The sequence below is a fragment of the Alosa pseudoharengus genome, unplaced genomic scaffold, assembly GCF_046254945.1.
Source record: "Alosa pseudoharengus isolate Yale_2024_CS ecotype anadromous, Long Island Sound unplaced genomic scaffold, YU_APseudo_1.1 YU_APseudo_1.1_scf_4, whole genome shotgun sequence".
Lineage (NCBI taxonomy): Eukaryota > Metazoa > Chordata > Actinopteri > Clupeiformes > Clupeidae > Alosa > Alosa pseudoharengus.
Window position 1 is genome coordinate 14,952,232 of NW_027468774.1, and position 23,215 is coordinate 14,975,446.

Below are 23,215 nucleotides of genomic sequence, written 5' to 3' on the forward strand. Positions count from 1 at the left end.
CCCCCAGCGTCTCAGTCTCCACCACCTTTCTTTTCCGAGTCTACCTTCCTCCCTTTCTGCATCTCTCCCTCTGTACGTGTTTGAGAAGCTACACCCCCCCCCTTCTCTCTCTCTCTCTCTCTGCTTTCCCCCTGTCAAGTCTCTTCAGCTCTTCTTTCCCTCTCTCCCCTCTTTTCTCCCTGCATTCCACCCCCTCTGTGTGTGTGTGTGTGTGTGTGTGTGTCTGTGTGTGTGTGTGTGTGTGTACAGACATCTCCCCCTCTCTCCTGCCAGCACATCCTTGCTCAGATCATTCAGAGGAAGCTCATTTCCTGCTGGGGCAAGAGAAAAACCCGTTCCGTGTGTGTGTGTGTGTGTGTGTGTGTGTGTGTGTGTGTGTTTGCCACACCACATCTCTTACAGCCTGGTCCGGACTCCCGCTGCAAGTCTCTAAGTATGGGCTGATCTCTCTCGGAGACGTGCCTCACCTCAGAGCCCGCCGACACACGGGTCAGAACTTTCTTCCGGAAGAAAGGGGGGGTGGACAGGGGTGGCGGCGAGAGGAGCCATGGCATTTTCACTACAGCTCAAAAATAGCAGGACTCATTTTCCTTACGTGACGTGGGCGTTTCAGCCCTCAATTTCCACACTCATCAAAGGGAGGCCGGGTTTGCATGAGCACGCTTCACAGAATTGCTTGCGATCGCCATCCGGCATGAAATCAAAACGATTGGACAAATTTGATTACACCCTCTTTCTTTAGCCCACGTATTACACGGCCCTTTCTGATAGGTGACAAGGCTGTGTTCCTGGGGATCGCTTTTTTTCACCTCCAACCTGTTATCCACCTCCAACCTGTTATCCACCTCCAACCTGTTATCCACCTCCAACCGGTCATCCACCTCCAACCTGTCATCCACCTCCAACCTGTCATCCACCTCCAACCTGTCATCCACCTCTCTTGTCACACCACCGCAACTTGCCTTTTTTGAACTAGAATACGTTTCCACTGGGTGTCGAGGGGAGCTGGTGGGGGGTGGGGGATGGGGAGTCAGCACCTTAAAAGGAAACTGGCCTCGTCAATGCCTTCAAATTACACTCCGTCCACACTCGGCCCACGGCCCCCTGGAGCACCGCCCCGTCTCAGGCTCTATAATTAGCATAAGTAATGACATTTAGGAGCTTTCATTGGCATGAGTAATGAGCAGATGGTGGTCCGTCGAGGCGAGGCGAAAGGTTTGTTCCTGTTCCCGGATCAGTGTGTGTGTGTGTGTGTGTGTGTGTGTGTGTGTGTGTGTGTGTGTGTGTGTGTGTGGGTGTGGGTGTGGGTGTGGGTGTGGGTGTGGGTGTGTGGGTGTGCGTCAATCAGTACATGTGTTTATGGGGTAGAGGGAGGTGGCTGGCAGGTAGGTCTGCCCACCTCTACTCTGCTGCTTTAAAAAATGCTTTGAAAGACGTTTATTTTCCTCCTTTTTTTGATGGTATCTAGATCTAGCTTATGTTGTACTGTAAGCCAACTAGCAATAGTTGCTCCAAGCTACACCTTACGATAACATACTATGCTTCTCTAAGCTGAGCAGTGACTGCGTTTCCACAAACATTCATAGCAGGCGATAACCAAGACAGCAATAATGACACCTACTGTTAAAACAAGTGAGCTTCATTAAATTGAAAAGATACTGTGGTCATGTGAAACACCTAATTAATAGAGAAAATGTCAATAGAGAAAAAGTCAGGTGTGTATCACTCAACAGTAAAGAGACTCCTACATTTCTGGTCGTAGGCGCACATAGTATGTTTTTGTATGCTATTCTGCTGTGCAATTCATGCTTATTTTATTAATGTACAAATTGTTTCAGAAGGACATTGATGCTAGGTTGATAAGTTAGCTAGATGGCTAACCAATACTCATGGGTTGCTAAGAAAAGGCAACAATAAAACACTAATCAAACATCAGCCGAAGTGAGCACAACAAACTGAGCACAACTATCAGTCAGGGGCAACATGTGTGAGAGTGTGTGTGTGTGTTGGTGTGTGCATAGATGAGGATAAATAAACTGTGAGTACTTACACACTGCTGTCGGTCAGTGAAAGCGTGTCGGCGTCACTGGACATGCTCTGCTGCTCGCTGTCGTTGGCACTGGTGGCGGGGGCCATAGCGTAGCCTGTGTTCACGTAGTACGGGTTGACGGGCTCCCTCCACTGACTAGGCCTGCACGTGGGGGCAAGGACAAAAGGGCACGCAATTAGGTATGGACAACATAGACCCTTTCAACAATAAAAACAAAAACAATGCTTGAACGTTCTATTTGGTTCCCAATCTACTTCCTCTGCATTAAAATAACATATGGAATGTTAAAACGGGAGCCTTGTGGGGCCAACTATGATGCTCATAATGGAACTCTCTTGAAAGGGTCTATAGTTGCTGCCATTTGCTTTGGATTGGTAGACTTAAAACTATAATGATTTTATAGTATTTAATGCAGTGTTTCCCATACATTGACTAATTTGTGGCGGCCCACCACAATATCAACATTGACCACCACACAATGATTTTCCAGGTTGTACTAAATTGTGCTTAAATCTGGTGAGCATCATAACCACACTGCGCTAATTTGTTAAAAACTGTTGCATTCAAGTTAATTCTGCAAACCTACCACCACACATAGAATTCAATTCTGTGGGAAACACTGTAATGTATGTAATAATGACAAACTATATGAAAAATGCTATTCAACACCCTTTTTTGCCACAGTCACATGATCAGCATACAGTCTTGAGAACTAATTTATTTCACAAATGACTAAAATTGTAGTGAACACGCAAGCACACATTACTATAATCATACCAATTACATCATGGATCTGGCACTATACGGCATATTACGGATGATACTATATGGCACAACACCAAATTCAAATTCAGTTCATTAAAATTGCTGTACAATTTAGATCTAGAACCATTTAACTATACATTTGTTCATCATTCAGTTTCAGTTGACCGGAAAAAAAATGTACAAATGTTATTCCGAGGGGCAGGGTGAGAGTCTGCTTACTAATGTCTACCACAATCACTGAGTCATTTCCTCCAGTTTGCATTATGTGTTTTCTGTTCCTATCCGTCTACGACCACTTCAGATAAATGCCAATCCATGAAAAATGGCATCTGAAAAAGATGCAATGTGCAATAGCCCATTGAACACAAACCCGTGTAGCTCTGGTGAGAATGGGAGAGTGAGTGTGAGAGAGCGAACATAGGGGGTGGGCAGGAGGACACATCTCCAAATCCAGCTCAGAGGGCAGGAATAGGCCACGTCACAAAACAGGACAAGCACAGCCGAACGAAAATGGCCTTTCAGCCTTTCACAGATGAATGTAAACCTAGGCTCTGGTGTCAGAGAAGGCCTCATTTGGTCTTATTAGTGGCAACCGGAGGGTTCACACCTGACTCAGGCTCTTCCACTCTGAGCACTTGGCTGAGTGTGCTCCCCTTTAAATAATGTATCTGGGTGGGAGTTAGGTTCTCTCAGCTTCAAAAAAAAAGTATCCCTGATGCAAGTTCTCATCCGTGCTTTGCCTGGCTACTGCAGATTTCTGAGTCTACTTCAAGAGGGGAGCCTGTTCCTAGAAGAACTTTTTCATCAATCATGGCCACGATGGATGGCCATTAAAATTGCATTGAGTTCATGGAGATTAAAGATGTAAATCAGTGCTGTGTGTGAGCTTTCTGGGGACTCAGAATTCAGTTTTATAGACTAGCATAGAAAAGTAGTGAACGTGTAAGCCTAACATTAAAAAGTAGACACATCAAATTACCACAGTACCACAACAAAATCTTTGGTATTATGGCTCTAAAGCTAAAAGGGTTCCAAACCACTGGTGTAGAGCATGTCCATCATTTTAGGACAAAAAGCAGTTGTTGGTCTCATTCAGGACTGAAATCAATGCCTTCTACTGCAGCTAAAAAGGCTTTGTGAGCAATGGCACATCGAGTGTATTCAGAATGTTCCTAAAAGTCTTCATGTAACACTGCTTTTGAGACATTTGATAGCTGAATAGGCCTGCACAAGCTCTACATTATTCTTCTCTTTCCACTTGCAGATGCTCCAGGCCACCAATTCATATTTTGCAGAATTGCTGAAAACCAAGGCCCCTGTCTACTGGTTACTCTCATCCCAGCGTGTGTGTGTTTGACCCAAGCACCTGCCCCTTTCCTCCACAGTTCTGCCCGTATCCTTTCTCTGTCCCCGTCTCATCAATCCCCTTCTCATCGTACAACAACCTGTCTGTCTGTGTCTGTCTGTCTGTGTCTGTCTGTCTGTGTCTGTCTGTCTGTGTCTGTCTGTCTGTGTCTGTCTGTCTGTCTCAGGCCAGCATCAGGCTGATGAGCCTCTCTTTCTGAAGCCAACCTGTTTAAGGTGTCTGTCTCTTAAAATGGATTATGCAGATTTAACACACAAATAAAAAAAAGTGTTTTCTGTAATAGAACACCCAATCTGAACCAACAGCCTTCCACTCACAACCAATGGAGCCACTGGCCATCAACAAAAACAAGACAGCGGGACTTTTGTGAGTTCACTTCAGAGCCAACTCTTTTACAGAATAGTAAGGGGGAGTCTGGAGAGAAAAGGAAACCTTTCAAAGGGACACAAGTTGTATGTGATATACATGCATCATATCCCTAAAATAGGCCAGGCCATATTCCCCATAGACATCTAAATATTCATTTCACAGAACGATCCATGAGCCATGTTCACACTTACAAATGTACCAAAGTGTACATGGCACGGAGGCTATGAGATACTCTACTGTACACCCCCACACTACAATCTTCTCTCGCCTCAGGTTTAATACCGTAAGATGATCCGTGGCCAAACCGGCTGAACATAAACTTTAGCATCTTACACTATCCTCAAAAACTCCAAACTTATGGTGGAACAAAGAAAGTTTCACCCAATCCATTGGGCTAGAGTTTTTTTTTGTGAGTGTGTGTGTACACCTTTCCACTTCTCACTTAGTTTGAGTGACCAGAATCTTAATTTCATAAATACAACTGGGGTGATTATTGATACAACCAGTTTGTGATGATATCCTATTTTGTAGAATTCTTATTCAATAGACATCAAGTTATCCAATATGACATATCTGATAATAACAAGTTAAAACCAAACACCTCTGATTAATCATAGAGGCCTACTGTTTTCAAATATGAACCACACCATTTTAAATCTTTTCAAAAACATTTTATTTTAAAATGCCAGAAATGGCAACAGAAATTCATTCATAGACGCTGACAGTTACCTGTTTTTGAGCACTGTCTCAAATGTGAGTTACTGACTGAACACAGGAATATAACAAACACAACCAATTTACGAAAGAGATCTCAGGCTGACTAGTAAAAGGTCCCTTTGTAGCAAAGCATGGGCCTAATAGCACAGAAGTTCAGCCCAAACCAACACAATAAAGAGCTGAAGGACCTGCTGCATCTGACACACACACACACAAGTATGCCTCCTCCAAATATACACCACACCACACCACACCACACAGTTGCGTTACAGTGAGTGAATAGATACAGCCAGCTCCTACCTCCAACTTCAGCCATTCCACAACACAAGGCATCTCTGTGTGAGCAAAGACCTTATCTCCACTGGGTCACTCAGACAGTGGGAAGCTAAGCCTATGTTTGTGTGTGTGTGTGTGCATCTGCAAGACTGAGAAGACAAACACTGGGTATGAGCAGTGTCCCGCCCCCGGCCCCTCGGATGAGATTTGGGCCTTTGGGCCTTTGAGTATGTTTACTGGACCAGAAAAGTCACTTTTACACTATTTATTCCACTGTAATGAGCTCCCTCTTCATTCTAGTAGCCTCGGTTACATGCTTAGCTTCAACCAGTAAGCTGAGCTGACTCATAAGGGTGACTGGTGGACAAACTGACTGGTCAACCAACTTGCCCAAAATATTCTCTTCTGTGCCCCTGGCCAGCAGGACATTCCTTACGTGGAACCCTAATATGAGCGTCCTTATGGTGAGAGTCCGTGTATCTGATATCTGGTGTTGTTGTTGTTTCCCTTGACTGTGTGTAGTGTGTAGTGTGTGTGTGTGTGTGTGTGTGTGTGTGTGTGTGTGTGTGTGTGTGTGTAAAAGACTGTGTACTGACTAAAGAAGTGAGGGAAGCTCGAGCCGGGACGCCTTGCACTGCCTCTGGTGATTATTCTGCGCTTTCAACCATTCCAAGCTCCACTAATGATTTAAGCAGCAGGCATGTCGATATTCCGGGGATCACAGGGAAGCGCGGCAGCCAGAGGAGAGAGGGAGGCTTTCAAACCTGCACTGGAGCGCTGGCGCTCTCACACATCTTTTCCATTTATCTCCAAAACAAAGTCTTCCGCAATCCACACGGGGCTTATATACTTTTTTTTCTCCAGACATCCAGACAGACCCAATCCATAGTGCCTTCACTACACAGTAGTGAAAAAAGTACACTCTCCAGTGGCTGAACGATAGCAATTTATGCCATATTAACATAATGCTATGCAATGACTAAATTAATATGCTGCAGTGTTTCCCATACATCGACTTATTTGTGGCGGCCCACCACAATATCAACATTGACCACCACACAATGATTTTCCAGGTTGTACTAAATTGTGCTTAAATCATAACCACGCTGTGCTAATTTGTTAAAAACTGTTGTATTCAAGTTAATTCTGCAAACCAACCACCACAAATGGAATTCAATTCTGTGGGAAACACTGTGCTGCCTCGTAAAAAAGAAAGCCTTTAAAATTCACAATGCAATGACCAGTCACTCTGCAATGACCAAAACAGAAACATGTAACACGCATCGAGCTGACCAATTAAGATGAAATCACTGCATCTCTTTACAGCGCCCCACGGCCATCTCCTGTGTGGAAAGGAGCTTGATGCACATTTACAGGAAGCCTTTACCCAAGATGTGAGATAACTTCAGGGCTGTTCCAATGATTACGCCTGCCCCTTTGCACCTTGGGAACAATAACTGGCTCTTTGCGTCACCGACCTCCTTCCAGAGCGGCCTCGTGCTGCGGCCATCGAGATTGTGGGTGATCGATTGATCATCGTCGGTCAAGTGCTGGAGACCGCAGGTGAGATGGTGGACGCCCGCTATCTGCCCACTTAAGAGCATTAGCTTCAGAGGATTCATGCCACAATGTGGCGATTAGTGGTGAAAGAACAAGGTGGTAGGAGTCATTAGAAGGCCCTGTTCACTTTGACAGCCTGCTGATAGCATCAGAGGGGGGAGTGTATGTGTTTCGGCAGAGCTTTTCTCTCTCCCCTGTGACCCACCGTATGACCCCTGTGAAAGATAGTGACAGAATGACCACAGGTATGCTTGCTGGGGTCACAAATCCATGTTACAAATAGGTCTGAAGACAGCTGAAGATAGTAGTTTCTCAATAGAGAAAAATATGACTTATTTCATTACAATCCATCTCTCATCCAGCTCCCGGGAAGACATATGACTTATGTAAAATTTAGACCTTCAAAAAGCCCGAAGGCGAGTCCTAAAAGGCTATTTAAAAATTAAGTGACTTTCTTGCAATTCGAGCCAAATACTTCATCTACTGAAAAAATCATTACAAAACATCTAAAAAATACAAGTCTCTACCCAATTAATCCACGTCATAACCATACAAAATGGGGTGGAGAGTTGCCATGGTTTCAGAACATTAAAGTCAAAGTTATAGCCTGTTAGCAAATGCCCTGCAACACGTTTCAATACTTTAAATGTTGTACAACAGTCCAAACCTTTTCTCTGGGCTTATTCGATGTTAGAAAACTGGCTAAATAAACCAATACATTGTTGAACAGCGAAGACAGGAGTGATTTTTGAAAAGAAGACCCAAAGTTCACAAACATTTAACATAGACCATACGATCTGTGACATTATTGAATAACAGACACAACACTGAACCAAAGCTGAGCAGGGTGAAATACTGTACACAACTTCTCCTTGTTAGTAAAAACAGAGACTGGCAGAGTCTATAAGCTAACAATCTACTGCAGAGACGATTTGAATGCAGGACTCAACTCCATCCCTTTTTATTTTTCTTGTCAAAATAACGAGGTGCTACAACATCTCGTTTTATTGTCTTTGAAACTCAAGGAAACCTTTGCAGGTTGTCTCTGCTCGAGACATGAAAGCTCCTTCCAATTTACACATCAAAACAATTCTAAATAAGGAACAAAAGAATTTCAAACAAGTTTTTGTTGTTTTTGTTGGAGAGAGATTTCTCAGGTCTTATGGGTGTTCTCTGTTGTGTGTAAATCACTACTGCAAATCTGGATTCCTTTTGGGAAAGAGTAAAAAAACACTCCTTTCCTGAATTTTCAACAGATGTCAAGGATTGTCTTAAGACAGTCGAGGGTGTGAGGTGAAAGAGAGAAAAAAAGAAAAGAAAACTGGGTCAACTTCTAGGGATAGAATTCCGGAATCTTCAATCTCCACACGCAGCACACCGCCAACAGTGAACAGGGCTGTAAAAGCACATCTGAGGGGGAGAACTACAATGTATTCCTTAGTAATATACTGGGCCTTGCTGTGTGCCCATGCAAATCCCTCCTCCAACTCATCCTTACCGGCGCCATCATTTAAGCCTTGCTTTGGTAAAGATAAAATGCATGAATTCCACATTTGGGAGAGTTTTTATGTTGATATTTGCGTTCTTACACCACTGGTAAGAGAGCTTTGTAATCCACCACAGCATAGCCTGCTCAAATGCCCAGATGCACAGCTTTCTGTTCCAACAGGACATGGATTAGAGACTTAAGTAGTCACATCCCACAAAATCCCATTCCATTAATGTGTGGCAGAGGCTTGGATGCACAGTTGGGTTGTACATTTTTACAGCTAGACTGACTCCATAGATGAAAGTATGCAAGATGATTAGAAAATGCCTTCTCGACATTCTTCGAGCACAATGAGCACCAGATAAAATTGGAACAGATAAATGTCTTCAAAAAGCTGCTTGGCACAAAAGCCCTTCATCAAGTAATGATTAGGGTCTGTTTGTGTTGTCTTTCTTAAAGGCTTTTATATACATCTGTGACCCGCAGCAAAATAACAGATGCAAAGATATGGTTTCATAATCATTCCACCCAAGCTCTTTTTAAGTGTAGGGAGGGAGGGAGAGAGAGAGAGAGAGAGAGAGTGAGAGAGAGAGAGAGAGAGAGAGCTAACAGCTTTGACTTTCGGCTTCTGCTGCTGCACAACGGCTCTCCATTTCCCAGGTTCAAAAGAGGAGCCGTGTTGTGCTTTTCACTCGGATAGCTTTTGCTCTGGCATAAAAGCCTGCCATTCATAGGACACCTGCATGGAGAAAACAAAGAGCAGCCCTGCTTCCACAGCTCAAACAGCCAGGCCCGACCCAGTCACCGCCATGCTGCAACAGTCACAGGTACTTAAAGGCCTCAGCCTACACCAAGCTGCTCTCATCTACACTGCTCGGTAGGAGCATAAACTCTGAATGCCTTTTAATTTCCACTCCACCTGATAGCTTGCCATGACATGAGGGAAGAAATGCAACCATACTGAAATCTCTCAGAGCATAGGGCTCCCCCATAGACACTGGTTTTGACTATTATATCAGGCAGCTCAAATGCAGCAGCACAAGCATTAGCAAAAACAAGCTCAACAAGCTTATCACAAATAGGCCTATTTTTCAAAAAACTACACACACATTTTAATTGTGTATATTCCAAAAATTACCCTTGACTCATGCATCGCCTCCAAACTCCTGACGACCATACTGTAATGGACACCATAACCCTACTAAAAGTCACTCAGATGAAGCAGCTTATCACATCATATCTTTAGCTGTTTATCCCATCATATCTGCTCAAATGCCCAGATACACAGCTGTCTGTACCAACACAACACAGACTTGAATCCTTAATATCGAATCACAGTATTTATGAAATCATATCTCACCATATCTTTACTGCTTAATGAGTGCAAGTGTGCAAGGAATCGTGACTGGAGAAGACCTACCTGTACTCCCGGCTGTCCTGGTATCTCTTGCTGCTGGCCACCCGCTGTGGGGCCGTGTCCAAGAGCAGCTTCTCGGTCAGCCGACTGCTGGGCGTGGGGTCGCTCTCGGGCTGCTCATCCAGCTCTTGGTCGCAGCGCCATTCCTCATCCTCGTTCAGGGTGGGCAGGTAGCCCGGCAGCACCTTGCCGTTCCCTGAGACCGAGCTCTGGTCACTGTATAGCTTCGGGCTCTCGCCACCTGTCCTTGTGTACTCCAAGTAAATGTCCGACTTGAGGAACAGAGGGTAGGTGTTCTCCTCCATCATGGTCTGGATCTCAGTCTGGGCCTGGTCGAACATGGCTGGGTCAATGTGCAGCTTCATCACACAGTCCTTGATGAAGCTCTTGGTGGCCGGCTTGATCTGCCGCGACACAATTCCGTTGTTGTCCAGGATGTACTTGCGGTAGATAGCCTTGGCCAGCTTGAGCTTCTTCTCGTCGTTGCCATCGCTGGCCTCCAGCTTGCGGAAGCCGCTGCAGGCAAACCAGAAGTCCAGCATGTCGGCGCAGTCCTCCTGCTTGAGGAACGTCCTGAACAGGTGGATGCCATCCTGGTCGTCAAGGAGCGAGTGCAGCGACTCGGCCCACTTCAGGTAAGGGGGTGTGGGTGAGGCACTGCCCTCTGGCTCGTAGCCCAGGTCAAGGTCAGGCCGTCGGGGTGTGGCCGTGGAGGCTTCACTCCTCAGGCTCTCGCTCTTGGAGGAATAGAAGCCGTGGCTGTACTGGCGGCCATCACCCGACACCAGGTCGCCCTCCTCACCTGGGACAGGGGGCCGGGGGGCATCCTCAGTGAAGCTGCCCCCAAGGTCCACCAGGTAGCCCCGCTTGTCGTTCACACTCATGCTCAAAATGTCCATGCACACTGCCGCCCTGGTGCAGCCCCGGAAGAATCAAATCCAGACTTCCACTAATGCCACAGCAAAAGAATTCCTCCTGTTGAGCAAAAGAGAAAAGAAGACAGTAAGGCTGCCGCTCACAAATAGAAGAAATCTAAATAGGTAGGCTACACTAGTGCCACCTTTGTACAACTGCCCACGACCTGAATTTCACCATCACATTTTATTCGTACTGTAAAAAAAAAAAAAAAAAACTATGCAAAAACTCGCCACTGTTTGAGGCATTTTTTCATGAGCAATTACCTTGGCATGTATAAACAAATGTTGACAGCGGGCTACATGGTCACGCTTTTATCAGCGCCAACTGTGTTGGTGAGGTAGCATGCTTCATGGGAAGGCAGCTTGCTTGTTTTACACCAGAGTTCCATAAGGCTGCTTTAAGCAGTGGCCTAATAAATCATCCACTATTCTCACTAACAGTGACTGGAATCTTTGTAGTTAATCAGAAATACTACAAAATAATAGCCAGGGAAACAACAAAAGCTACCAACACATTATTTGGTTTAACAAAGTTAAGAGACTAGATCACATTTTAGAAACAATAAGACTTTTTTTATTGCTATGTTGATTTTTCCTTCAGATTATGGCATTAATTACAATATTATGAATGCATCCATGCTCAAAGCATGGGGCTTAGTGATGGCATGCACCGCAGAGATCCCAAATCTGAGCAAGTGGCAGAGTATAAGCCAACAGTTTGCAGAGCAGAAGCTGAGGTACTGTAGCCTCACAAGGACAGAGCTTTTTCAAGGTTAAAAGAGAAACTGCGGGGTGCAGGCAGAGCACAGTCTGCCATGGCTGTAATGATTGCTACTGTGGTGGTGTGCAGTACAAGCCTGTTTGATCATATCAGAGTATGACCTTGGGCAGACTGTGCCCACAAAGAACAAGAGAGGGAATACTTTGACTTTTTCACAAATTAATAGATGAACAGCCCAATCTTGAATGTGTGTTGATAGATGAGGATCTCTGGCAGCACTATAATATCTACTGTGTGCAAATCACATATTTTTATTTAAAGCCTTAGTCTATGATTTCAATGACATTAAATGATCCACAGGTGAGCAAAGTGAAGTTACAGGACAACTTTACAACATAGTATCTTTGGTAAATTGTTAAAATGTGATACAAAGAATCTGCCTAGTTGTTACATCAAAAACACAACCCTGGATGAAGTCCAGAAGAGTGTAGCCTACAGACTCAGAGTAATATTGATGGGCTATCCAATAAAAAGATAATAACGCCAAGACTTAAAGTTACCTATGATTAATCCGGCATAGTCCTGGGTAAACACAAAGTAGCAAACGAGAAGGCTTGTTTTTCAAGCTCACAAGGAAGCACTTCTAGGCACTATGTCAATCTAATGCGGGCTAGCGAACTAAGAAGCAGACAGGCTAACGTAACCTTCTCCAACAACGATCCATTCGGAGAGTTCACCATGTTTAACAAGAAACAGCAGCATACATCGACCGATTTTAGTTATATTGATCATGAAAATATATAAGCTGTTAGATATCCAGCTGACTTCCGAAGCTCAAGAGCTACACTAATCTTGGAAGCTAGCTCGCTAACTTGGCTAGCAAGCTAACGTTAGTTGTGAAATGAACGTTTGATCTGAGAACACGTTGCACTGCTTGTAAGACCTTTTAAAATGCAGCTAAAGGTAAATAACGTTAATCATTCCTCCTCGGTTTCAAACAACGCCGGTGTATGACCATGCAGATTTTAAACCAAACTGTTTACTTGTGTTTGCTATCAGCATTACAACACCCCCTTCACTACCCTCCCGATTGCTTTGAAGTGAGCCCCACATTCATTGCATTCATGTCTTGGCCTCTGAGTCTCAACAGCACAGCAGCAGAAACGGATGGGGGAGGGGAAAGTAGAAACAAACTCCACACACATAGCCAGGCCCTTTCGTTGCTAACAAATCATACAACTTTACAACAATATTAACAAACTTAACAAAGCGTGTGGAGAAAAGAGTCAGTGACATCTATGTCTACGTAAACCATTTTCTTAGCCTCGGGTAAAATGCTCGCGATTAAAAGAAACTCCTCCACGAATGTGATTCAAACACAGCGAAGCGATGGCACATTTCATCTCTGGCTACCGCAATCCCATACCCGAGTTAGGAAAAAAAGTGTCTGGTACTTTACCTGTGAAACCCTACTTTCCGTTTTCGAGTGCATCGGGATTACTGGCGTATGCTACTAGGAGTGAATGGTGTCATGGATGCGAAACATACGAGTTTAAAAATAACAAAGAACACAGTCCGTTCTCCACCTCTCCATTGCTGTCTCTCTCACTCCTGACTGTATGTGAGTAGGCTATGTGTGTAAAGCGAGAATGGAACAAGAGATGTGCAGCGCCGCGCGCGTTCAGAAAACACACTGCCGCCTATCCAAAGGGAAAAGGGAGGAAAGGAGGAAAACCTGGAATTAGAAGAATTATTTCCTCAAAATGCACGCATGGTCGCGCATCAATTTGTCCTGCTGTATCATATTGCTAATCTCGAACAATGATAAAGTATCCAACAGCCTAATCGAATGAGTGAAAACATTAAACGCCTGTCCTCAACAACAACGGCAGCTCACATCAGGCAGAGAAAAATAAAAGCCGTAGGCTATCTTGTCTTGTATTTCTAGGATATGTTTGGAGCCAACGCAAATATCAATCTATTTAATATTTCTCATCACTGGTCCCGTAGGCTACTGTCCACGAAGAAAGCGGAAAAGTTTTAAGAATCCGTAACGCCTGTGGCTATATGGCTATGGCTACTATGGCAAATCACCTGAAAGACAGCAGTGACTATTTACATATACATACATAGCCAACATTTTACTAATATAGGGCCAATATGATGGTCAGATATTGTCGAACAACGACAAAAATCTGTGTTGTCACAAAAATTTAATTTTGACACAAAATGATATGCCACCAACATAACCCACTTCCAATTGACCAGATTATAATAGGCCATGACTTTTTTGTGACCCATATGACATCACTTTTGACAGACTAATTAAAATGGTCTGAATCGCATCCTACAGTAGAACAGGCTAACGGTCATTATAGTGCTTAGTTCTTGAGGGCCAAAAAGAACTTAAAAGGGCAGAGGTTATAGGCATAACCCAGAGACAAGGAAACGTGACGTGTGACCATCAGATTGTTTAAACCATGAAAAGTCAACTAAACCAACTGCTTGCAGGCTATTGACAACAAGAATGCATTAATTCCAAGTGACAATCTTATCACCATTGATATGATGTTGACTTTGTCATTTGTATCTGCACATATCTGATAGAATTTGTAACATGCATTTCTATGAAATTCTAAAGTGAGTCTCACTGATTCATACAATACATTGCTTTTAAAACTGACTTGACCTTCTACGTCTGTTTGGAACCAAACAGACAAATAGAGAATTGTTCTGAATTGTCCACAGAAATGTTCTGCATGCTTTAAACACAATGAACTTGGTGCTTAAACATAATCAGAAGGAGAAGCCTGTCATGCCGCCAAATATGAGCAAATGTGAACAAGTTTCCTTTTTAAAAATGGTGTGTTGTGGGTCTCTTCTTGCACAGACCATGACAACCATACAAGTTTGCTCCACACCTGGAAATAATCTTGTGTTTAATCTTAGCACTTTGTAAGAAGATCAAAGGCTGCAGGAATGCAGAAAAGCATTTCTGTGCATGGGGATGGCAGGAGATTAGGCTCAGTTGAAATTGAAAGCATTTTTTGTGTGTGTTTCTAAGGCCTACTGATGCAAGTATGATTAAACTGTAGTTTTTTGCATTATTTTATATGGCCTTAGTGTTATGTAATATGGTCATTTAATTAGATTTATTTGACGTATCATGACTTATTGCAATACGTCATGCACAACTGACTGGGACCAAAATACTGAATTCATAAGCATTGCCGCAGAATTAATGTTGAACTCAGTTATTTAGTCTATACACAACATGCTCTTTGCCATAGATGTTCACTCTGTAATGACATTAAGCTGTTCAGATAGCCAAATGTAGCACAGAAGCGCTGTAAAGGTGATATATCCCCTAAAGAAACTATATTTAACAGCACGTAAACAACTTACCTTAAAATAACCGTCTCCTCTTTGATGCAGAGATGTAGATCCTCTATTAGTACATTCATTTGCAGAGGATTCCATAGCTAGTCCAAAAAATTCAATTGCCGGTGAAGACCACATCTTTCTTTGTGTCACTATACAGAATTCCAATGTTAACAGTTCTGCCCCTGCAGATGCCCCCCTTATATCCATTTGCATCTGAAAAACAGATTGTGAAAATTAGCTCAAGTCAAAAGAGTAAGATATAGCTTAAACAGTGGTGTCAAGTGTTCTTCATTAAATAAATATTTAAAAGTCAATGAGACAAATAATTTTTAATTCATATGGAAATTGTTGTTTTACTCCATCAACAAAATAGTGTCCAATCAGACCCATTTACTCATGGCCTGATATTATTTAGAATTTTGTATAAATGTTTTGAACTTTGAATTCCTTAAAGTTTGGCTGCATCTCGGAAGACCTAACATGTGATGAAAAGGCATTCCTCTGTCAGTGGCTCAACGGATGCCACAAGGCCTTGTAGGCCAGACCTCACATCAGATGGCATCAGCAGCTGCAAATTCAGCCCTATCCCTGCCCTTCCTGAGGCTTGACTTTGATAGTTGGGCCCCCCCACTGTGAGCTAACACATGGCCTTGGGTGCATACCAATTCAGCTTACAGAATCTGAGCGACGCTTGGAAATAATCACGGGGAAAGTGAGAAAAATGGAGGAGTCTGGCCACATGCCAGAGAGGGCTAAGAGAATCCATGGATCGAATCCTGCAGCATATAACCAATAATGCACTTTTCATTTGTATTTATTTTTAAAATGAACAGTCCATGATCAAGCCATGATCTTAAAAAAATCTAAATGTGTGTGTGTGTGTGTGAGACACAAAATGATTTTATCCTTTATAACTCTTTGGCATGCGTGAGTGTATGCATGCATGTGTTTGTGTGTATGCATTTGTGCACATGCTGAGCCACTCACAGCGAGTCCTGTTTATAGGGGTGGACTGCTTTGGCTAGAAGGAAACTATTGGAATCATTTGACAGCTGTGTTTGGCAGTTTTCCTGCTGAGGAATTGATGAAGGCTCTGACAGACAGTTGCCGCTGCCAATCAGCTACCTGTTGAGTGGCCTTGGGGCACTCGGACATATGATGTGACAGGTGTAATTTGGGCTTAAGTATACCTGCTCCTCAGCTCAGCCGTTGGTAAACTAAAACAGAGGTGGTGGGAAAGGACTGATTGTCAGTAAATGCTGATTTTGTTCACTTTTTCACCAGAGGCCCTAATTTAAATGATGAGCAAAGCGCAAAGTCAGTGAACAAATGGTCTTCTGCATGAACTCTAGCTATTGTGTGGCATATGGGAGTTACACTGTTGTTTGTCTCTTGTAACAAACAGTTACACTGTAGTTTCTCTGGTAACAAACAGAAGGCAAAATCTGTCAAATCCTGTCACAAATGGACAAAATAGAGTTGGCTTTTTAGGGTCATTTTGCAAACTCTTTGCCATGTTATACTATTTTTAGGATTTGAAGGATCTTAAAGGTCCTCCTCACAACCATTTTTTGATGGGTAGCCTAGAGAAAGTACACTGCCCAATGTCATAAATCCAAAGGTCTGAAATGTAGGCTTATGCTTGACCTGGAGCCATGACATTATCACATACATATTGGTGTCAAAGTTTTTTTATTACCAGAACCTTTGTTGTCATTAATGTAATAGAAGTACTGAGAGGTACGTGACTTCTATCATGACTGCAACCATAAACATGATTGCATGCCAGTGATCTCATTGCAACTGTAAACTAAAAGCACACTGCTTTGAACTTTGAACATAACCTTTATTGTGTATTTTGCTTGCTTTTGCAAAGCTTTCTTGGCCTGTATAATTTGGCATTCACTGTTCCTGCTGTGCAGAAATGCACTGTGAGACACACAGAATTGTTATTTCAGTCATTTATGACAAATATGAAATTATGTTGTTGATTTTAAAAGATCCAATTCAGGGGTGCGTTTCCCCAAACCAGTTGCTAACCTTTTAGTTGGAAATTGCATTGCAACCAACAAAGTTGATTTTGGGAAGCGCACCTCTGAATAATAAACATTCCAAAGTCACTTTTTTCCACATGACGTGTCCTTATCTCACAATAAAACAACAAAGACAGCGGAAACTCTCTTGATCTTAATCATCAACAAATAATTTACTAATTCATCACAGTGGTATTGTAAGTGTGGTTGTTATCACTCAGGTCAAGGAAAGTACAGTAATTATGTCATGAAATCATCCCAGCACGGTAATCCCTAACTTTTAAGACATTTTAAGTTACAATTTAACTAAGGAGGACACAGTGTAATTGAAAATGACCTGTAACTAAAACATACGTTAGACCGGCACATCCGGGAACTTGACTCGTGACAAACGTTCCCGCCCCTTTCGGGGGGAAAACAAACAACCCCTCTCATTAACTCCAACGCAAATTAGGGTCAATAAACGTAATTCGTACAGAAATCGCAGGAGTAAATAATAACAAAAAATACCACAAATCAATATGACCACTCAATACATAACCACTTTGCCGGTCGTTGACCGTGAAAGATACCTACAAAAGCTTAAAGGAACCATATGTAAGATTGTGGCCAAAACTGGTACTGCAATCACTTTCAAAATACTGAAGAGTGGTGAATCCCCTCCCCCTCCCACCTGACTCGAGGTTGCACACGCAGATGGCGAAACACTACTGACTTCGTGATTAGTAGATAGCTGGAGGGTGGCGCATCAGGCCAAAACACAACATGACATGACAAAACACAACATCAACAACAGTTGAGGGCTGCAACTTCACTTTTTAAATGACAATATCCTGGCTGGACTATTGTTGTCAGTGATATAAGTATTTGAAATGAACATGATTTCTTAATGTCTAGTGACATATCAGGGCCATTTTATGATTAATTTAAATATTTTTCTTACATACGGTTCCTTTAATTCAATTAATATAAAAAACATGTCCCTTCAGTCTCCCGAGTACGAAGTGGTGCAACAACCCCACTCAGTACCCGGACATTTACTCGTAGCCTATCTCATCGAGTCTCCAGGTAAGTAACTAAATTGTTTTCCTGTATTTTTTTAATGTAGTGTAGTTGACTCACAGGCTCAGATGTAAAGTATGTTAGTTAGATAATTCCGAGATATGATAATTTCTGTCATAGCCGTTAAGTGTTAGCCTAGATTTCTGTTTTCTTTGGTCTGATTCATTTTTGGTGTAACGTTGGTTGTTTGTCTTTTGAAGACTAATGAACGATATTATAATTTCATAAAGATGTAATAACTAGGCTAATATTTATTTGCCAACAAAGCTGTAGCCTAACCCACCTGCAACTTTTCGTCATGTCTACCGGTTCACTTTGGCTTGTTCTGAGGGAATGTTTTCCCCTCAAAAGGGGCATGGCGCAAACAACCTGCTCTGTGTGACGCGGGTCCGGTTGTAAGAATTTCGAAGGACATGCTGATTCATGTTTCCGAGTGTCACAGCCACACCAAGCTCTCCATCAACCACGCCCACTCTTGACTCTACTGAAAACACTGCTTCCCGCTCACTCTCCCCTGTCTACTAACAGGCCACACCTGCCCTCGTTGTCCCTCGTTTGTCCTAATTGCCAGCACTATGTAAACCCCTTTGTTTGTTCACTCATTGTCTGGCTTCACGCTGAGCCACACGGACGTCACCTCCTTGCCTCTTGAATCTTGCAGAGAAGAAGCCCACCAGTTAAGTTGACTTTTGTGCTTGCCTTTTGGACATTTGCATTTCTGTGAAATCGTTGGACTCTTGCCTTGTTTCCCTTTGAATTGATCCAGTAACTCCTATGTTTGAAACTACTCCTTCCAAGTGTGTCCTGAGAATTGAAGAGTCCTGTTTTCCGTTTCTATGTTTGAATTCATGCAAACCAACAAGTAAAATCTCAGAACTTGACTTCTCTGTGCCTTGAGTCTGTGTCTCGTAACAGAAAGCCAGACCAGGCAATGGATCAGCCTACAATCAATCCAACCCCAGACCACTTTCAAAACCTGATGGATGAGTTAGGCCAACCACTCACAGCAGCAACAGCTGCTACTCCGCTGCCTCCTCAGCAGATCCTGCAGCCCCAGCAGATCCAGCAGATGCCACAGGCCCAGCAGATGGCTCCAACAGCTCCAGTGATTTTCCACTCACATGTGGTGAACCCTACACCTTATTCCGGAGACCCTGAAGGCTGCAAGGGGTTTTTGCTCCAGTGCTCCTTGGCAATAGAGATGCACCCTCACCGGTTCCCAACTGAACGCTCACGCATAGCCTACATCATCTCAACGCTGACTGGCCGTGCCCTCCAGTGGGCAGAAAGCCTATGGAACAACCCCGGAGAGGCCACTATCTCTTAAACTTAAACTATCGCTCACTTCAAGGAGGTGTTCGGGATTCCAGAGAGATTCTACCATCCAGACCAAACTCTACAACCTGAAGCAAGGTAGAAGCTCAATCACACAATATGCACTGCGTTTCCGGATACTAGCTGCATCTAGTGGCTGGAATGAAGCGGCTTTGATAACCACCTTCCGCCAAGGGCTAGAACCTTCTCTCCGCCTGCACCTGTCTTCCTATGATGACTCCATTGGATTAGAACGATTCATCCAGCTCGCTATCAGTCGCCCATTTCCGTGAGGCCTGCATGCAAGATGCCAATGTGCTAGTACCAACCCCCAACCGCACGCCGAAGGGTGATTTAACCAGAACCCATGCAGGTGGACACCACAAAGCTGTCCCACAGCTTCCCATGTCTATGTTCCCAGAAGTCTGCGCACTCCACTCCTCATGGCTGCCCACTCTTCTCTTGGGACTGGACACCCTGGTGCCAATGCCACTCCCTTCTCCAGAATCGCTATTGGTGGCCTGGAATGGCAAAGGATGTCTGCCAATTCATCGCCCGCTGCTCAGAATGAGCAATGACCAAGACTCCACGCCAGTTGGCAAACTCCTCCCATTACCCATTCCACAAAGGCCCTGGTCACACCTAGGTTCTCTAAGGCCTGCAAGCTGATTCCAATGAAGAGCCTCCCAACAGCAGCAGAAACAGCTGATGCATTATTCACACGTTTTCCGGAACTTCGGCCTTCCAGAGGATATCGTGTCAGATCGTGGGCCCCAGTTCATCTCTCGATTCTGGCGGGCCTTCCTGCAAAGGTTGGGAGTAACTGTTAGCCCTTTCCTCAGGTTATCACCCTCAAACCAACGGCCAAACTGAGCGGAAGATCAAGGAAATTGGTCGCTTCCTGCGCACATTCTGCCATGACCGCCAAAACAGCTGGGACCAGTCCCTCCCCTGGGCCGAATATGCACAAAACTCCCTGCGCCAACCCTCCACTGGCCTTACCCCTTTCCAGTGCATGCTGGGTTACCAACCGCCACTCTTCCCTTGGTCTGGGGAATCATCCAACGTCCCAGCCGTTGACTCATGGCACCGTGAAAGCGAGAGTTTGGAACAAAGCGCACCACCACCTGCAGAGGGCCGTCCGCCGTCAGAAGCAACATGCTGACATTCACAGATCCATTCCGCCTGAGTATGTGGTTGGGCAGAAGGTGTGGCTGTCGACCCGAGACATCCGGATGCATCTCCCCTGTAAAAAGCTAAGTCCCAGATATATTGGCCCCTTCACTATCACACAGAAGATAAATCCAGTCACCTTCAAGCTGCAGTTGCCTCCTAGTTACAAGATTCATCCAACTTTTCATGTCTTCTCAAACCTTATCATTCACCTCTCTCTTCTCCCACAGAGCCTGGTGTGATTGCGGATCCTCCACTGCCACTCCTCCTGGACGAGGGTCCCGTCTATATGGTGAAAACCATCCTTGACTCTCGGCGCCGCAGGGGTCGTCTGGAGTATCTGGTTAACTGGGAAGGTTATGGGCCCGAAGATCAATCGTGGGTCCCCCGAGTTGACATCTTGGACCCCACCATGCTCGCCGACTTCCATAGAACCCATCCCAGCCGACCAGCCCCTCGTGGTAGGGGTTGACCGCGTCGCCGTGGCCTTGAGTCTGTGTCTCATAACACCGAGATAATAAAATATGATAAACACTAGTCTACAATATCATAATTGTATAACATGAGAATGTATGATAAAATGTTTTTTTTTTTTTTATCTATAGGCCTATACATGAAGTGCCACCTGTGTTTCAGCACCATATCATTATGAACTCTTCAAGTCAGTTTTATTTTTAAAGCGCATTTAACATGCACATAGTGCAACCCAAAGCGCTCCAACAAACAAGACACATAAGACAAACTATGCCGGATGGAGCGGTGTAGTCGCCAGCGTACCCGTGACACCAAGACATACAAGACAGACAACAAAACAAATAAACAAATAAAAAGTGGAAAAAATAAATAAAATATATTTAAAAAGGGGAAAGGTGATGTTAAAATTAGTCCAATTTCCAAACCAGCTGAAAATGTCCAAGGGCAATGATCCGTGAAAACTGCACAGTGTCTTCACAACCGATATGCCAACAAAGTTCTTTAACGTTAGCAAATGATCAACCTGGTGAATTCACTGGCAGTCTGGCGATCACGCTAACGTTAGGCCTTGTAGACTGCAGTCTGGAGATCACTGGAAGCACAGTCTGAAGTAGTGGGCGATCGTGTAGATCTGCAACTCGGTGGACTTCTAACAGCGACCGTCTGTTACTCCGTGAGACTGCAGCTCCTCACCGCTAGGCTAACGTTAGTCTGCAGTTGGCAGGGCAGCTCGCAGGTCAGCAACAGCTCGGCGGCCACGGCAGATCTTTCGCAGAGTATAGGTCCAGCTGTCCTGAGAGATCCCCTCGACCAGACAGTGAAGTGCTCCGTTCACGGATGGATGGAAGGATGTCAGAGGCCCAGTTAGTCTGCAGTTGGCATGGCAGCTCTCAGGTCAGCAACAGCTCGGCGGCCACGGCAGATCTCCCGCAGAGTAGCCCAGGTCCAGCTATCCCGAGAGATCCCCTCGACCAGACAGTGAAGTGCAGCACCGCTCACGGATGGATGGAAAGATGTCTGATGCCCAGCTAGGGCAAAAGCTAGCCATAGCAAGCTCCCAATGGACAAACGTCAACGACGTTTCAGCTGACTTAGAAGCAGTAAAAAGGACTAAGAATAACACGAAAACTATCAAAAATAACGTAAATAAATAGGGAAAACATTTAACTAGACAAACCAATACAAAAAAATAAACATGACATTACATAAAATTACGAACATTACATAAAAACAAACAAAAACATGATGCCAGACGGAGCGGCGTGTCTCGCCAGCGTCCCCCGTAACCTAGCAATCTTCAACTGAACTCTTATTTAGTTAGGCTATTTGGCTTAATGTTAATTTATTGTATGTATGTTGTACATGTTAAATAGTTATGTCTACAGTCTTATCATAAATAAGATTAGTCTTACGTAATATTATTCACAAATCAGTAAATTAGAGTAGTAGTAGTAGTAGAGTAGAACGGAATGTTGAGAACAATAGACTGCTGCAGGCGTTCTCATCTCTGAATCAACTGTAACTAAAATGTAGGATACCTGTGGCGAAGCTGCTGTCACCTGCACTACTTCACAGGTGGTGATAGGTAGCCTGCTGCAGGCAGCCCCAACAGCTTTACATGCTTTTCAGTGTTTGTGACCAGACCATCTGCTCTGACGCAATGCAGTGCAGAAAGAACAAATGAAAATGTGTCCACAGGGAGTTGCTGTTCTCTGCATTAAATCTTTTGATTACTTTCAGTCTGGTTTTCGGGCAAATCACAGCACTGAAACAGCTCTCATTAAAGTTTCCAATGACATACGCCTCAACACAGATTCAGGTAAAACATCAGTCCTAGTGCTACTGGACCTTAGTGCAGCATTTGACACTGTTGATCACAATATTTTACTACACAGACTAGAACACTGGGTTGGATTTACAGGCATAGTTATCAGCTGGATAAAATCATATCTACAAGAAAGGAGCTTCTTTGTTGCCATCGGAAACTGTACCTCAACACCAACGTCCTTGACCTGTGGTGTTCCCCAGGGGTCAATCTTGGGGCCACTATTATTCAACCTCTATATGCTCCCACTTGGACAAATCATTCAAAATAATTTGATTTCATATCATAGCTATGCAGATGACA

General features: G+C 44.0%; 1 protein-coding gene across 4 annotated transcripts in view; it reads right to left on the reverse strand.

The window, feature by feature from the left end:
- Positions 1–13,250, reverse strand: part of axin1 (axin 1) — a 28,071-nt gene extending 14,821 nt beyond the window's left edge. For 3 of the 4 annotated variants that reach the window (XM_076264946.1, XM_076264944.1, XM_076264947.1), the window contains exons 1-3: positions 13,107–13,250; positions 10,013–10,984; positions 2,051–2,191 (exon numbers count right to left, since the gene is read on the reverse strand). In XM_076264946.1, the coding sequence (XP_076121061.1) occupies positions 2,051–2,191; positions 10,013–10,908 (1,037 nt within the window). In that variant the 5' untranslated portion in view covers positions 10,909–10,984; positions 13,107–13,250. Of the gene's footprint in view, positions 1–2,050; positions 2,192–10,012; positions 10,985–12,207; positions 12,695–13,106 lie in introns of those variants that run through there. The other variant, XM_076264945.1, reaches the window with a different exon arrangement.
- Between the last annotated feature and the right edge of the window lie 9,965 nt (positions 13,251–23,215).